General features: G+C 35.8%; 1 protein-coding gene across 1 annotated transcript in view; it reads left to right on the top strand.

Moving 5' to 3' along the window:
* The first annotated feature begins 777 nt into the window (after positions 1 to 777).
* The window catches only part of LOC143389518 (phosphatidylinositol 3,4,5-trisphosphate-dependent Rac exchanger 2 protein-like), a 75,833-nt gene continuing 59,102 nt past the window's right edge, over positions 778 to 17,508 (top strand). The window contains 4 exon segments of the mRNA XM_077108374.1: positions 778 to 858; positions 984 to 1,511; positions 1,565 to 1,625; positions 15,867 to 15,918. Coding sequence (XP_076964489.1) covers positions 778 to 858; positions 984 to 1,511; positions 1,565 to 1,625; positions 15,867 to 15,918 — 722 coding nt within the window.

Below are 17,508 nucleotides of genomic sequence, written 5' to 3'. Positions count from 1 at the left end.
GGTAGGTTATGTGGGATTATGGAGTAAGAGATGGCAAGTTCTAACTGTAGTATATTCCATTTGTTACTTTTATTTATGTTGTACATTAATTACAAATTAATACAAAATATAGTTAAAACAAACTTTAGTCTTGATCAAATTATCCCTCCTACCCCAGGCACCACTTTCTTCAATAATACATTTTGAAATCAAATCATTTTGAATAAAAATTAATTTTGAAATTTCATATGCAATAACCCTTCAAGTATCTAAATTATTAGAACTGCATTGGTATCTATAATGTGATTAATTCTTGGAGAGAAACAGTACTATGTTTTCTTTATGTTGTTGTTGTTTGTTTGTTTTTATTTTTTAGTTGTAGTTGGACAAAATGCCTTTATTTTATTTAGTTTTTATGTGGTAGTGAGGATCGAACCCAGGGTTTCAGATGTGCTAGGAGAGTGCTCTACCACTGAACCACATCCCCAGCCCAGTACTATGTTTTTAAAATAAACAAATAGATTGATAGATAGATAGATAGATAGATAGATAGATAGTTTATCTATCATCTATCAATCCATGCTAGAGATTGAACCCAGAGCCTTATACATGACAGGCAACATTGGTTAAAATTTGATTTTAGTGGCCAGGGCTTTTACTATTATCAGGATTTGACCAGTTGTAATGTCACATTTGGTATTCTGAATTTTTGTCATGAGAAATTTTTTTAAAGTGTCTGATTACCCCAAACTGGGGGTAAAAGAACATATGAAGATATGACAGTACCTCAGCAGCGGGATGGCCGTAGCTGTGGCGGCGGCTGCAGAAGCCGGAGCAGCTGCGGCTGCAGTGGAGGCTAGAGCCCGAGCGGCGTCGGCAGTGGCACCCTGGGGAGTTTAAGATGGCGGCGGGAGGGGGGGGGGCGGCGGCCTGCTGGAGGAGCAGCGCCCGGACTGTCTAGCGGGTGGCTAGGGCAGGACAACATCACTGTACTGCATGTGAAGCTCACCAAGACAGAGATCCGGGCGCTCGAGACTTACCAGAGCCACAAGAATTCAATTCCTTTTCGACCTTCGATTCAGTTCCAAGGGCTTCAAGGGCTTGTCAAAATTCCCAAAAGTGATCCCCTCAATGAAGTACATAACTTTAACTTCTATTTGTCAAATGTGGGCAAAGACAACCCTCAGGGCAGCTTTGACTGCATCCAGCAAACATTCTCCAGCTCTGGAGCCTCCCAGCTCAATTGCCTGGGATTTATACAAGATAAAATTACAGTGTGTGCAACAAATGACTCATATCAGATGACAAGAGATAGAATGACCCAGGCAGAGGAGGAATCCCGAAACCGAAGCACAAAAGTTATCAAACCCGGTGGACCATATGTAGGGAAAAGAGTGCAAATTCGGAAAGCACCTCAAGCCATCTCAGATGAAGTTTCAGAGAGGAAAAGGTCAACCCCCATGAACCCTGCAAATACAATTCGAAAGACTCATGGCAGCAGCAGTGTTTCTCAGCGGCCATATAGAGACAGGGTGATTCACTTACTGGCACTAAAGACCTACAAGAAACCTGAGCTCCTGGCTAGACTACAGAAAGATGGAGTGAATCAAAAGGACAAGAACTCCCTGGGAGCAATTCTGCAACAGGTGAGGGCATCTAGGGAGAGGTCCTTCTGTATAACTTCTTGTTGAGAAGTTCACTAAGAGAGTTTATTATCATTTAATCTTTTTATTATTGTAATAGAGAAATTCAGAGTAATTTGATCAATGGTGCATGAAATATGTAATTGCCTAATATTAAGTTAAATCATCTTTTTTTTTTCTTTCCCCTTTTTTATTGGTACATTATAGTTGAACTCAATGATGAGATGTGTTGTTACATACGTGCAGACAATATAAACATATACTTTGGCCAATAGCACTCCCCAGAACTTCCCACACTCCGTCCCTCCTCATTTTTTAAATTATTTTTTAAATTTATATATGACATCTGAATGCATTACAATTCTTATTATGCATATAGAGCTCAGTTTTTCATATCTCTAGTTGTATATAAGGTATATTCAAACCAATTTGTGTCTTCATGCATGTACTTTGAATAATAAAGACCATCACATTCCAATATCATTTCTAACCCCATGCCCCCTTTCTTCCCCTGCAACCCTTCTGCCCTACATAGAGTCCCTCTATTCCTCCAATGCTCCCTCTCCCTATCCCACTATGAATCAGCCTCCTTATATCAGAGAAAACATTTGGCATTTGTTTTTTGGGATTGGTCAATTTCAGTTAGCATTATCTTCTCTAACTCCATCCATTTTCCTGCAAATGCTATGATTTTATTCTCTTTTATTGGTGAGTAAAATTCCATTGTGTATATATGCCAATTTTTCTTTATCCATTCATCTACTGAAGGGCATCTAAGTTGGTTCCACAGTTTAGCTATTGTGAATTGTGCTGCTATAAACGTTGATGTGGCTGTGTCCCTATAGTATGCTGTTTTTAAGTACTTTGGGTATACTTCGAGGAGAGGGATAACTGGGTCAAATGGTGGTTCCATTCCCAATTTTCCAAGAAATCTCCATATTGCTTTCCATATTGGACGCACCAATTTGCAGTTCCTCCAGCAATGTATGAGTGCACCTTTTTCCCCACATCCTCACCAATGCTTATTATTGCTATTCATAATAGCTGCTATTCTTAAAGGAGTGAGATGAAATCTTAGAGTGCTTTTGATTTGCATTTCTCTAATTGCTAGCAATGATGACCATTTTTCATATATTTGTTGATTGATTATTTATCATCGTCTGAGAAGTGTCTGTTCAGGTCTTTGGCCCATTTATTCATTGGGTTATTTGTTTTTTTGGTGCTTAGTTTTTTGAGTTCTTTATATAACCTAAAGATTAGAGCTCTATCTGAAATGTAAGGGATAAATATTTTCTCCCAAAATGTAGGCTTCCTACTCACCTCACAGATTATTTATTTTTCTGAGAAGAAACTTTTTAGTTTGAGTCCATCCAATTTATTGCTTCTTTTTTTAAATTTTTTTATTGTTAGTTGTTTAAAACATTACAAAGCTCTTGACATATCATATTTCATACATTTGATTCAAGCAGATTATGAACTCCCATTTTTACCCCGTATATATATTGCAGATTCACATCGGTTCCATATCCACTTTTTTACATACTGCCATACTAGTGTCTGTTGTATTCAGCATTTAGTCAAAAACTAATTGAAATGTGGGCTTATTTTCATGTGCATCAAATTTTACCATAAAATTCCATTAAGAGTAGGCAAGGGGCTGGTGTTGTGGCTCAGAGGTAGAGTGCTTGCCTAGTATACATGAGGCACTGGGTTCAATCCTCAGCACTATATAAAAATAAAGATATTGTGTCCACCTATAACTAAAAAATAAATATTTTTAAAAAGAATAGGCAAGAAGTTCTCTTCTGCCTTTAGTCTCAAATCACCTAAACTTTTGCCTTAATTTTCATTTGTTTATGTATAGGTAAAGTTATACAGTATATTTTGTGGTCTTTGGTAAAAGCCAGGATATTTTTCCACTACATAATTTAGAATGTCTCCTGTCTTGAATATAACTTTCTGCTCTCACTGGCCTGCCGTTTTCTGCCACCAAGTGTGCCGATATCAGTCCCATGTCTGCATTAAATTATATAAATGTGTTAATACTCTGAGCAGTATTAGCTTGATGAGTTCAGTATATACTCTGAGCAGTATTAGCTGTGATGAGTTCCCTTGCAATCACAAGCTTAAGTATAATAAGCCATTCTTTTAAATTAAGTCAATAGTTTGTCAGATTGTTAATTTCCTGTATTTTTCATACTGGCTTCAGATCCACCATCAATGGTGATCCATCTCTGTTTTTTCTAAAGCAATAACATTTCCAAATTTAAGTTGTTCTTAAATTTCATCATTAAAAAAAACCTATAGGCTTTCATCTGTTTTTCAAAGAATAACATATTTAAATTTGTTTTTTATTAATACATTTCTTATATTCAAGATGTAATACTACATGTTATAAAAGAGAAAAACCATCAACTCCAGTTCAGGATTAGCCATTCCCTATCACCTCTGTCTGCCTCAAGGATCTTTTAGATCTGAACATCTTTTAGAAACAATTTAAATCCATATATCCCATAGAAGGTTTAAGAGCTCCAAAGAAAGGATGAAAGAAAAAGTGAGGATGAGAGTGTGTGTTCAGTCTTACATTTGAGGAATTGAGAATCAGGTTACATTTGACAAAATATTTGGTACTTGCACCTCCAGAAAGGTTATGGATTACCTTCTAGTTTAATGGATGGAGAGGGAAAAATAATGGCAGAAGGGGTTCTCATAGAGACCAATCATAGTTGTATGGTCATATGTATGTAGATAGATATATCTAAAAATGTAGGTATACTTGACCTCTGAGCAATTGAGACATAGAGTTATTAGGGTTGGTTGGTAGAATCTAATGTAAAGACATCCTTGCTGTATATTAGAATACTCCAGGGAGCTTTTTTAAAAATGCCAGTGCCAGAATTCCACCCCATAGCAACGAATCCAAGGGTCTGAAAATAGGGCCTGGGCACTGATATTGTATAAAACTCTTCAGAAATCTAATGTATGATATGGGCTGAAAACTGCTGGTTTTGTGAAAACATAGATACAAGGGCTACTTACATCTATCATTTGGGGGGCATTTGCTATGTGCTAGGCAATTCACTTGTGCAATCTCATTTAATCCTCAGAAGGAAAATAGCAAAAGCATATTTAGAATTTTTACTTAAAACAATTACCCTCTTGTTTCTTTCCCTGAACACTCCTGATAGCTAACATAAAATGACTTGTGCACCAATGAAACTGACTAAAAGTAGCATGAAAGAGAAAGGGAAAAAAAACAACAAAATACTTAAATCATTCAAAAATTGGTTAGTCTGTCCCAGAGAAGCCAGCTGGCAAACAAGTTGCCTAAAATGATCAGTCATGGTTTTTCTTTGTCAATAAAGATATCTGCTGATTCGTTGCTTGTATAGTTGTTTTTTGTACCCTGTAAACATTATTAATTCATCAAAGTAATAGCTATCGAAGGTAAACTAAGCTGCTAGCACCTAGTGAAATTTAAAAGCTTGTACCTGAATTTTAAAATGCTTGACATCCATCAGGAAATATGGATTGTTACTAAAATGGTATATATTTATAGAGCTTTTTCTTAGAATGATGGTTTTCCTGGAGAAAAAATAAATTTTAGAAATCACAAAAGCAACTAGATAAATCTGAATAATGTTCTTCTTAAGCTTAACATTTGGCTATTTGGCTCAAGCTTAACATTCATTTATTCTACTCATTTTAAGTATAATTGGCCTTCCGTATCTACTGGTTCCATATCTACAAATTCAACCAACTGTGTATCAAAAATATTCAAAATAAAATTACATCTGTACTGAAAAAAAAAGAACGTATGAAGCAATTTCACATTAATAGAGTAATTCTATTAGATGGAAGTTATGAGGCAAATGTGGTAGATTCACTTGTATATAGTTCCAGGTGCATTTTAAAGAAAATAGAATCCCTAAATTAAAGTTGAATAAACCATCTGTGATAAGAGAGCAAGTTTAAAAAAATTGACTGTTGAGACCGGAGCAGGAAGCCGCGACAGCCGCCCAGCCAGACCGAAGCAGGAAGCCGCGACAGCCGCCCAGCCAGACCGGAGCAGGAAGCCGCGACAGCCGCCCAGCCAGACCGGAGCAGGAAGCCGCGACAGCCGCCCAGCCAGACCGGAGCAGGAAGCCGCGACAGCCGCCCAGCCAGACCGGAGCAGGAAGCCGCGACAGCCGCCCAGCCAGACCGGAGCAGGAAGCCGCGACAGCCGCCCAGCCAGACCGGAGCAGGAAGGCGCCAGCCGCTCAGCCAGACCGGAGGAGGAAGTCCGGTCCCGCCCAGAGCGCTAGTCTCCAGGAAGCCCATCAACCCTTAAAACCCATCAAAGTGGGTGTGGCTACCAGCAAAGTTGCGGCTGATCCAGGTACCCGGTTTCCAACTCCCCCACCCTTAGCTGCGATAACTCAAAATATTTCCCACAAGCTTTTGGGGATTGTAGCTATCAACACAAAACAACAACTCTAGAGGCACCTGGTTTCTACCTCAGAGACTAGAGTAGGGAAGATACAGGTGGAAGCTCATTTCCCTTCACACTGGCTATACCCACCACCCTGAATACAGAGGCTCAAACTAGGAATAGACAACGCCACCTACTGGAAGCAAGGAAAACAGTGTTCTGAGAGACTTTTTTTTTTTTCCTCTCTTTCTCTTTTCTTCTCTCTCTTCCACAACTTCAGCATATGTGAAACCAAGAACTGAGCATGAACAACTGAATTACCAAAGTAATATAATATAGAGGAATTGCATATACCCCACCTCCCCCCATTTTTTTTTCTGTATTTCTATCTTACTTCCCTTTCCCTTCTCTTATTTCTCTTTTCTTCCTTGTTATTTCTTTTCTTTTCTTTTTTTTTTAATTCATATTCTCTCTATACCACTTTCAATCTCCTAACTTTTGCTATCTATACATAGGGTAACTATCTAAATAGGAGGTTGAGTCTATACATTCTTCCATAAATTACCAGTCGAGTGGTTAGAGTTCTCCAAAGGTGCTAAGTTAGTTTAACCTCATTCCCTCACTCCTTTCTCTTTAAGTATAACATCCTTCGTCTGAAATTAAGTTTTCTATATGCCACCAGATATAGTACGCCTTTTATGAAACTAAGGAATATATTCTTAAGTAATAATTAAATCCAACATCTATAGTCTTAGAATCTAACTATAAATGTATTAATAATGAAAACTTGTCCTTAGATAATGTACTGTTGATATTGGGATCTGTTAACATTGTCTTTCTCCGAAAAAGAGGGATATTGGAGCTATTCAAGAACAATACAAATATATAAGGGGAAAAACATTAACTCAACAGTTTCACAAAGCTAGAAAGAATCATGAGCAGTATAAAAAGACAAGGAAAGAAAGGACCACAAACAATACAGGTCAATTCAACATTAGATGAGGTAATATCTGCAGCTGATGGAATGTCAGACAAAGAGTTCAGGATATACATGCTTCAGATGATCTGGAGTCTCAAGGAAGACATTATTCATCAAATTCAGACAATGAAAAATCACTTGGACAATGAATTACATAAACAAATCCAAGAAGCAAAAGATCAACTCTATAGGGAGATAGAGGATATAAAAAACAAACAAACAGAAATCCTGGAAATGCAGGAAACAATAAACCAAATTAAAAACTCAAATGAGAGTATTACCAGCAGAGTAGAACACTTGGAAGATAGAACATCAGACAACGAAGACAAAGTTTTTCAACTTGAAAAGAACATAGACAGCTCAGCGAGAATGTTAAGAAATCATGAGCAGAACATCCAAGAATTATGGGATAACATCAAGAAACCAAAACTAAGAGTTATTGGGATACAAGAGGGTACAGAGGTCCAAACCAAGGGAATGAGTAATCTATTCAATGAAATAATACTAGAAAACTTCCCAGACTTAAAGAATGAAAAAGAAATCCAAATACTAGAAGCCTACAGGACACCGAATATACAAAATCATAAGAGATCCACACCAAGACATATAATAATGAAGATGCCCAACATACAGAATAAGGAGAGAATCTTAAAAGCCACAAGAGAGAGGAAGCAGATTACATTTAAGGGTAAACCAATCAGGATAACTGCTGATCTTTCAACACAGACTCTGAAAGCTAGAAGATCCTGGAACAACATATTTCAAACGCTGAAAGAAAAAGGGTTCCAACCAAGAATCATGTATCCAGCGAAATTAAGCTTCAGGATTGATGATGAAATAAAAATCTTCCACGATAAGCAAAAGTTAAAAGAATTTGCAGCTAGAAAACCAGCTCTTCAAAACATCCTTGGCAAAACATTACAGGAAGAGGAAATGAAAAATAACAATGAAAACCAACAACGGGAGGTAGTACAATAAAGGAAAAACTAAGCATAGAGGAAAAACTAATCATGTTAAGTATCATACATAACCAAATATGGCTGGAAATACAAACCATATCTCAATAGTAACCCTAAATGTTAATGGCTTAAATGCACCAATCAAAAGACATAGGCTAGTAGAATGGATTAAAAAAAAAGATCCAACAATATGCTGCCTACAGGAGACTCATCTGATAGGAAAAGACATACACAGACTGAAGGTGAAAGGTTGGGAAAAATCATATCACTCATACGGACCCCGGAAGCAAGCAGGGGTGTCCATACTTGTATCAAATAAAATAGACTTCAAGCCAAAGTTAATCAAAAGGGATAAACAAGGACAATACATACTGCTCAAGGGAACCATATACCAACAAGACTTGACGATCATTAATATATATGCCCCAAACAATGGTGCAGCTACGTTCATCAAACAAACTCTTCTCAAGTTCAAGAGTCTAATAGACCACAACACAATAATCATGGGAGATTTTAATACACCTCTCTCACCAATGGACAGATCTTCCAAACAAAAATTGAATAAAGAAACCATAGAGCTCAATAATACAATAAATAACTTAGACTTAATTGATATATACAGAATATACCACCCAACATCAAGCAGATACACTTTCTTCTCAGCAGCACATGGATCCTTCTCAAAAATAGACCATATATTATGTCACAGGGCAAAGCTTAGCAATTACAAAGGAGTTGAGATACTACCATGCATTTTATCTGATCATAATGGAATGAAATTGGAAATCAATAATAAAATGAGAAAGGAAAAACCCTACATCACATGGAGATTAAACAATATGCTACTGAATGAACAAAGGGTTACAGAAGACATCAAAGAGGAAATTAAAAAATTCTTAGAGGTAAACAAAAACTCAGAAACAACATATCGAAATCTTTGGATCACTATGAAAGCAGTACTAAGAGGAAAATTCATTTCATGGAGTTCATTCCTTAAAAGAAGTAAAAGCCAACAAATAAATGACGTCATACTACACCTCAAATACTTAGAAAAAGAAGAACAAATCAGCAGCAAATACAGTAGAAGGCAAGAATAATTAAAATTAGAGCAGAAATCAATGAAATCGAAACAAAAGAAACAATCGAAAAAATTGACAAAACTAAAAGTTGGTTCTTTGAAAAATTAAATAAGATTGATAGACCACTAGCCACACTAACAAAGAGAAGAAGAGAGAGAACCCAAATTACTAGCTTACGGGATGAAAAAGGCAACATCACAACAGACAATTCAGAAATACAGACGATAATTAGAAATTATTTTGAAACCCTATACTCTAATAAAATAGAAGATAGTGAAGGCATAGATAAATTCCTTGAGACATATGAACTACCCAGATTGAATCAGGAAGATATAAACAACCTAAACAGATCAATATCAAGGGAGGAAATAGAAGAAGCCATCAAAAGACTACCAACCAAGAAAAGCCCAGGACCGGATGGATATACAGCAGAGTTTTACAAAACATTTAAAGAGGAACTAATACCAATACTCCATAATCTATTTCAGGAGATAGAAAAAGAGGGAGAACTCCCAAATTCATTCTATGAGGCCAATATCACCCTGATTCCCAAACCAGAGAAGGACACCTCAAAGAAAGAAAACTACAGACCAATATCCCTAATGAATTTAGATGCAAAAATCCTCAATAAAATTCTGGCAAATCGTATACAAAAACATATAAAAAAGATTGTGCACCATGATCAAGTAGGATTCATCCCTGGGATGCAAGGCTGGTTCAATATACGGAAATCAATAAACGTTATTCACCACATCAATAGACTTAAAGATAAGAACCATATGATCATCTCAGTGGACGCAGAAAAAGCATTCGACAAAGTACAGCATCCCTTTATGTTCAAAACATTAGAAAAACTAGGGATAACAGGAACTTACCTCAAAATTATAAAAGCTATATATGCTAAGCCTCAGGCTAGCATCATTCTAAATGGAAAAAAACTGAAGGCATTCCCTCTAAAATCTGGAACAAGACAGGGATGCCCTCTCTCACCACTTCTATTCAATATAGTTCTCGAAACACTGGCCAGAGCAATTAGACAGACGAAAGAAATTAAAGGCATAAAAATAGGAAAAGAAGAACTTAAATTATCACTGTTTGCGGATGATATGATCCTATACCTAGAAGACACAAAAGGGTCTACAAAGAAACTACTAGAGCTAATAAATGAATTCAGCAAAGTGGCTGGATATAAAATCAACACGCATAAATCAAAGGCATTCCTGTATATCAGCGACAAATCTTCTGAACTGGAAATGAGGACATCTACCCCATTCACAATATCCTCAAAAAAAATAAAATACTTGGGAATCAACCTAACAAAAGAGGTGAAAGATTTATACAATGAAAACTACAGAACCCTAAAGAGAGAAATAGAAGAAGATCTCAGAAGATGGAAAAACATACCCTGTTCATGGATAGGCAGAACTAACATCATCAAAATGGCAATATTACCAAAAGTTCTCTATAGGTTCAATGCAATGCCAATCAAAATCCCAACGGCATTTCTTGTAGAAATAGATAAAGCAATCATGAAATTCATATGGAAAAAAAAAAGACCCAGAATAGCAAAAGCAATTCTAAGCAGGAAGTGTGAATCAGGAGGTGTAGCGATACCAGATTTCAAACTGTACTACAAAGCAATAGTAACAAAAACAGCATGGTACTGGTACCAAAACAGGCGGGTGGACCAATGGTATAGAATAGAGGACACAGAAACCAATCCACAAAATTACAACTATCTTATATTCGATAAAGTGGCTAAAAGCATGCAATGGAGGAAGGATAGCCTCTTCAACAAATGGTGCTGGGAAAACTGGAAATCCATATGCAATAAAATGAAACTGAATCCCCTCCTCTCGCCATGCACAAAAGTTAACTCAAAATGGATCAAGGACCTTGATATCAAATCAGAGACTATGCGTGTGATAGATGAAAAGGTTGGCTCCGATCTACATATTGTGGGGTCGGGCTCCAAATTCCTTAATAGGACACCCATAGCACAAGAGTTAAAAACAAGAATCAACAAATGGGACTTACTTAAACTAAAAAGTTTTTTCTCAGCAAGAGAAACAATAAGAGAGGTAAATAGGGAGCCTACATCATGGGAACAAATTTTTACTCCTCACACTTCAGATAGAGCCCTAATATCCAGAGTATACAAAGAACTCAAAAAATTAAACAATAAGAAAACAAATAACCCAATCAACAAATGGGCCAAAGACCTGAACAGACACTTCTCAGAGGAGGACATACAATCAATCAACAAGTACATGAAAAAATGCTCACCATCTCTAGCAGTCAGAGAAATGCAAATCAAAACCACCCTAAGATACCATCTCACTCCAGTAAGATTGGCAGCCATTATGAAGTCGAACAATAACAAGTGCTGGCGAGGATGTGGGGAAAAGGGTACTCTTGTACATTGCTGGTGGGACTGCAAAATGGTGAGGCCAATATGGAAAGCAGTATGGAGATTCCTGGGAAAGCTGGGAATGGAACCACCATTTGACCCAGCTATTGCCCTTCTCGGACTGTTCCCTGAAGACCTCAAAAGAGCGTACTACAGGGATACTGCCACATCGATGTTCATAGCAGCACAATTCACAATAACTAGACTGTGGAACCAACCCCGATGCCCCTCAATAGATGAATGGATAAAAAAAATGTGGCATTTATACACAATGGAGTACTACGCAGCACTAAGAAATGACAAAATCATGGAATTTGCAGGGAAATGGATGGCACTAGAGCAGATTATGCTAAGTGAAGCTAGCCAATCCCTAAAAAACAAATGCCAAATGTCTTCTTTGATATAATGAGAGCAACCAAGAACAGAGCAGGGAGGAAGAGCAGGAGGAAAAGATTAACATTAAGCAGAGTCATGAAGTGGGAGGGAAAGGGAGAGAAAAGGGAAATTGCTTGGAAAGGAAAGGAGACCCTCATTGTTATGCAAAATTACATATAAGAGTTTGTGAGGGGAATGGGAAAAAAATAAGAAGAGAAATGAATTACAGTAGATGGGGTAGAGAGAGAAGATGGGAGGGGAGGGGAGGGAGGATAGTAGAGGATAGGAAAGGTAGCAGAATACAACAGTTACTATTATGGTATTATGTAAAAATGTGGATGGGTAACCGATGTGATTCTGAAATCTTTGTAATGTTTTGAATAAAAAAAAAAAAAAAGAATCTAAAAAAAAAAATAAAAAAAAAAATTGACTGTTATTGCTATCTTGCTAGAAGGGGAGTTCTTGTTTTCTGGTAGCATATGTTTTTTCCATGGTATGCTGTTAATATTCATCTTGTTTGACTCTAGAATTTATAGTAAAATTCTTATGTGAGAATTCAGAGATCCATTTGTTAAATCCTCTAGTGTGCTGAAGTTGGCTTATACAAGCTCCTGAGAGCTGATAATTAAATTAAAAATATTTTGCAAGCTGGTTGGTTGTTAAGAATAATTATTATTAATGTTAAAACGATATAAACATTTACACAAGTTACATTATAAGTAAAGGTGATGTATCCTTGAAAGTTAAACACTTTCTAACTATTTCACTTCATTTTATTGTTACCTATATTCTTGAGGATATTTATTATTGAAGTTATTATTTTTGTGTGGTGGAAATGTGCTGTAACAGTGGGACACTCATAATTAACTATGTGTTAGTAACTGTAAGTTGGTAGTTTGAAATTGCCCAGAATGAGGCTGTTTATATCCCAGAAATTAGCATATGCTACAAATCAGAGGTCCTCCTCCCACACTTTCCTCTACCTCCTTGTATCTCTCTGGTTCTCTCAGAGAGAATTGTTGTAAGGATTACATTAAGCAAGATGCCTAAACTCTTTTTTAGTTAATAAATTTTTCATGCTAGATAATTTGGGCAGTGGATGGAATGTGTTTTTCCAAGTCTTCACTGTTTTTCCAAGGAAGTGGCTAAGATTGACAGAGTGGCCCAGGGCTGGAACTATTAGGGTCACAAGCATTTGCATTACAGTTGAACCCTCCCTTTAACAATGAGTTCAGCTACCACTTGTTTTATTGTGGCAAGAGACATTTGGGCCCAATATTTCCTTGAAGTTTGGAATATCAAGAGAATAATTGATTTCAATGAATATTAAGGGACAAAATTGAGATTAGATTTCATAGGAGAAATAAATGACCCATCTTGAAATACAGTATAAAATTTCAAAATATTTCTCTTAAATTTTAATTTTTTCATATGTGTCTTTTTCTTTATAGCTTATCCTAAGGAAAAAGATTCCAAAGGCTGTATTGACTGTTTGGGGGCTGGCAATAATCTTAATTCAGTTTTATTGCTACATGCCCCAAACTTTGGTGGGTTGGGTAAAACTGTGTGTGCATGCTCTTTTGCATGTGCACTGCATGTGTTTACTAACTAATGTTTTAATATTCAACTGACTTAACCAAATGTAGTTAATGAGAATTAATTCTGACAGTTTTGTCTTCTTTCAGTGTTTCTAGCAGAAAGTCAAAGTCTTCTATGTAATCCTGAAAGCATAGCTTATTGCAGCAAATTATTTCTTTTGCAAATGTTGTATTCCCCATAATGAAAATATTTAAATATAAACATTTGAACTTTTAAAATATAAACCTTTGATCTTATTTTAAGGTTTTATTCTCTAAAACAATCATTTTAAAAATTTTGGAGTCTATAAAATAGCAGCCTGGAAAAGAGAAAATTTAATGGGATTCTTTACTGAGGTGTAATCAGCAAATAAAAGTTATATGTAATTATGGTGTACAACATGATATTTTTTATACACACACACACACACACACACACACACAGTAGGAAATTATCACCAATCTAGTTAATGAACATACCCATTCCCTCACATAGTCATTATTTTTTGTGGTGGTAGCATTTAACATTTATTCCCTAAGCAATTTTCAAGTGTATAATACATTATGTAACATTTTCTTTGTTTATCCATTGATGGACACTTAGGTTGATTACATATCTTGACTGTTCTGAGTAATGCTTCAGTGAACATGGGTATGCAGATATCTCTTTGCATACTGATTTTGGATATATTTCCAGAGGTAATATTGGAGGATCATCATGATTCTATTTTTAATTTCTGAAGGATCCTCCCTACTGTTTTCCATAATGGCTGTACTAACTTACACTCTTACTAACAATGTACTATAGTTCCCTTTTCTGCACATCCTCCTGTACACTTCTATTTTGTCTTTTTGATATTTGCCATCCTAAGGGATGTGAGGTGATATTATTGTGGCTTCAATTTATATTTTCCTGATCACTAGAGATGTTGAGCACCTTTTCATGCATCTGTTAGCTATCTGAATTTCTTATTTTGAGAAGTACCTATTTAGATCCATTTCCTGTATTTCAATGGGAGTATTTGTAGTGTGGTGTTGAGTTCCTTAATATGTCTTAGAATTTAGCCTACTAATCGAATATATAGTTTGCAAATATTTTTTTCCCATTCCATATATTGCCCTTTCATTTTGTTAATTACTTTACCTGATATGCAGAAGCTTTTTAGTTTGATGTAATTCCATTAATTGATTTTTGCGTTTATTGCAAGCACTTTGGGTATTACATTCATTACTTATCTTTTTACTGGTAGTTTTATAGCTTCAGGTCTTTAAATATTTAATCCATTTTCAGTTGATTTTGAGTAGTGTAAAATAAGGGTCCATTTTCACTCTTCTGCATGCAGATATACAATTTTTCTAGTTCCACTTTTTAGAGAGAATTTTTTTCAGTCAGTTTTTTATTGCCGTGACGAAAATTGCCTGACCAGAACAACTTAGAGAGGAATAGTTTTGGGGGATTCATGATTCAGCATTCTTAGTCCACTGTTGGGCAGTTCTGTTGCTCTGGGCCCAAGGTGAGACAGCCCATCATGGCATAAGGGTGAGATTGAGGGAAACTGCTTCCGTCCTGACCAGGTCAGAAAGCAGAGAAAGAGGGAAGGGGCCAAGAGGAAGAACACCTCAAGGGCAAGGCCCCAGTGACCCATCTCCTTCAGCCATGCCCTACCTGCCTATAGTTAACTCCCATTCAAACTAGAATGGGCTGATCAGATTACAGCTCTCATAGTCAGGTCATTACCCCCAGACATTTTCTGCATCAACACAGAAGCTGTGGACTGATATCTCAAATTCAAGGCATTGCTCTGTCTTTTGCTATTGTGTGTTCCTGGTAACTCTTTTGAAGATAAATTGACTATAGATATTTAGGATTCTTTCTGAGATATTATTTTATTCCATTGATTTTTTTGTCTCTTTTTATGTCAGCGCTTTGATTTATTTACTATATAGATTTACTTTCTATCTAAATTATGTCTTAAAAATTTTATACTTTAAGAAAAATAATATCGGGCTGGGGATGTGGCTCAAGCGGTAGCGCGCTCGCCTGGCATGCGTGCGGCCCGGGTTCGATTCTCAGCACCACGTACAAACAAAGATGTTCTGTCCGCCGATAACTAAAAAATAAATATTAAAAGATTCTCTCTCTCTCTCTCTCCCTCTCTCTCTCTCCTCTCTCACTCTCTCTTTAAAAAAAAAAAAAAAGAAAAATAATATCAAAAAGCCCTTGTAGAGCATATCATGTATATGATAAATTCATAGTACAATTGAATCCTGCTATTAATGATTTAAAATATTATTTTTGGATTTATCATAACATTGGGATGATTTTTACACTGGTTGAAATTGGTGTAGTGATTGCAGGATATTGACAGTGAATTTGCTTGTTCTTTCAATATGGCATTGACATGTCTCTTGAGGCACCTCACTTGCTTTTACCATTCCTTTATTTTTCAGAGGGTGTAAGATTGTATTGTCATCTTCATAGTCTGTTTACCCCAGTGATAAGGTGAGTCTGGTTTCTATGTTCCAGGAATCTTAAATAGAAATATTTTTATTGCATATTAGAACTTGGATTATTTTGTCTACTTCTGAAAGTGGAAATTTTACTTTATTTAGTATTTTAAGTAATTATTTATCTTAAAGTATGCCTTAATTTTTCTGAGACTCTATGCTGTGCCTTTCACTTTTTTATTTTGAGTTCCAAAGTTATTTTGCTTTTATTACATGGTAAATTATAGACTTGAAAATGGAACAATCCACACTCAGTTAATATTAATAAATAATAGTTAACTGGAGAGAATTTGGAAATACCATGAACTCTGAATGTTTATCATTATGATTACTTGTATTTTAACCCTTTTAATTACATTGTATAATTAATTATTAGATATATAGTTTATCTTATGATAGTTCCTTCTAATAGTCTTAAGAAAAGTTTTATATTTGAAAATTTAAAATTTCTTTGAAATTACCAAATACAACTTTTAAATTTTATTCTTTCATGTATTTGTTACTGAAGAGATATGGCTTCTTTTATAGGAGGAATTAGGATTAGTTTTGTTTTTGACTTCGTGAAAGATCTAGAGTTTTATATTAAGATTACTAATAGATTAGATAGTGAGGAATATTATTGAAGCTTGGTAATATACATTAACTGATAGAACGTTAAATTTATTTTAGGTGGCTAGATGCTATTTGGAGTTTAACAGCTAGATCATATTTTCAGAACAGAAATGTGTGCTCCATTTCTGAAATGAATAAAGATGCTTTTTATTCTTGGCTGCAGGATCCAAATGTTTTATGTGTGCAGTGTTTCTATTTTTCATTCTGATTTTCAATTCCAAGAAATGCGAGACTAAAAGAGAGAGAAGGAAAGAGAGATTGCAGAAAGCTGTGCCTTAAGTGTGTGGTGTGTCCTTTCACACTGCATAATCACACTGCATGCATATCCTGCAGGAGAATTCAGGATCTTATCCATTATTCCAGAAATGTTATGTGCACTTTTTCAAACAGGCTTCACAAAGTAGAAAGAAATGAAAATAATGAATATTTATTGACTTTACTCCATGATCCTATTATGGATACCCTTCAAATATTTTGAGTAACTTAATACTAAGTACTTAATAGGAATTGGGTAATTTTTTTTCTGCTTAGTAAGTAGAAAATAGGAATGGTTTAATTTGCCATGTCACCTGTGTGCATATTGATCTTATAGGTGTGAAAATATGTTCTAAAATATATTTTAACCATATGGGATTTCTTATCCAAAAGGCTACATTCTCTAAGACTTGGTAAGAAAGAATCATTCTCTGGATAGAAATGGTAATTGTTTTTGACTTGTCAAAGGAAAATTGAATGGGTCAAAACCCATAATACAAAGGGAATGTATGTTCGTCATGCTTTTAATATGCATGGCTTCAACTTACACATAGAAAAATGGGTATATTAACCACAAGTCTACATGTGTTGTATAACACACTGTCCCTTTTATTTCTTACTGATGCTTATGGAATCCCAGATGGAATGCGTGGTGAGGTTTCAGAAATGTGGAAGTGGATTTAAAAGATTCAAAAAGAAAAAGCTACCTTTGATTATT

Source organism: Callospermophilus lateralis, unplaced genomic scaffold, assembly GCF_048772815.1.
Source record: "Callospermophilus lateralis isolate mCalLat2 unplaced genomic scaffold, mCalLat2.hap1 Scaffold_63, whole genome shotgun sequence".
NCBI classification, from domain to species: domain Eukaryota; kingdom Metazoa; phylum Chordata; class Mammalia; order Rodentia; family Sciuridae; genus Callospermophilus; species Callospermophilus lateralis.
This window is presented reverse-complemented; position numbering and strand designations above follow the sequence as displayed.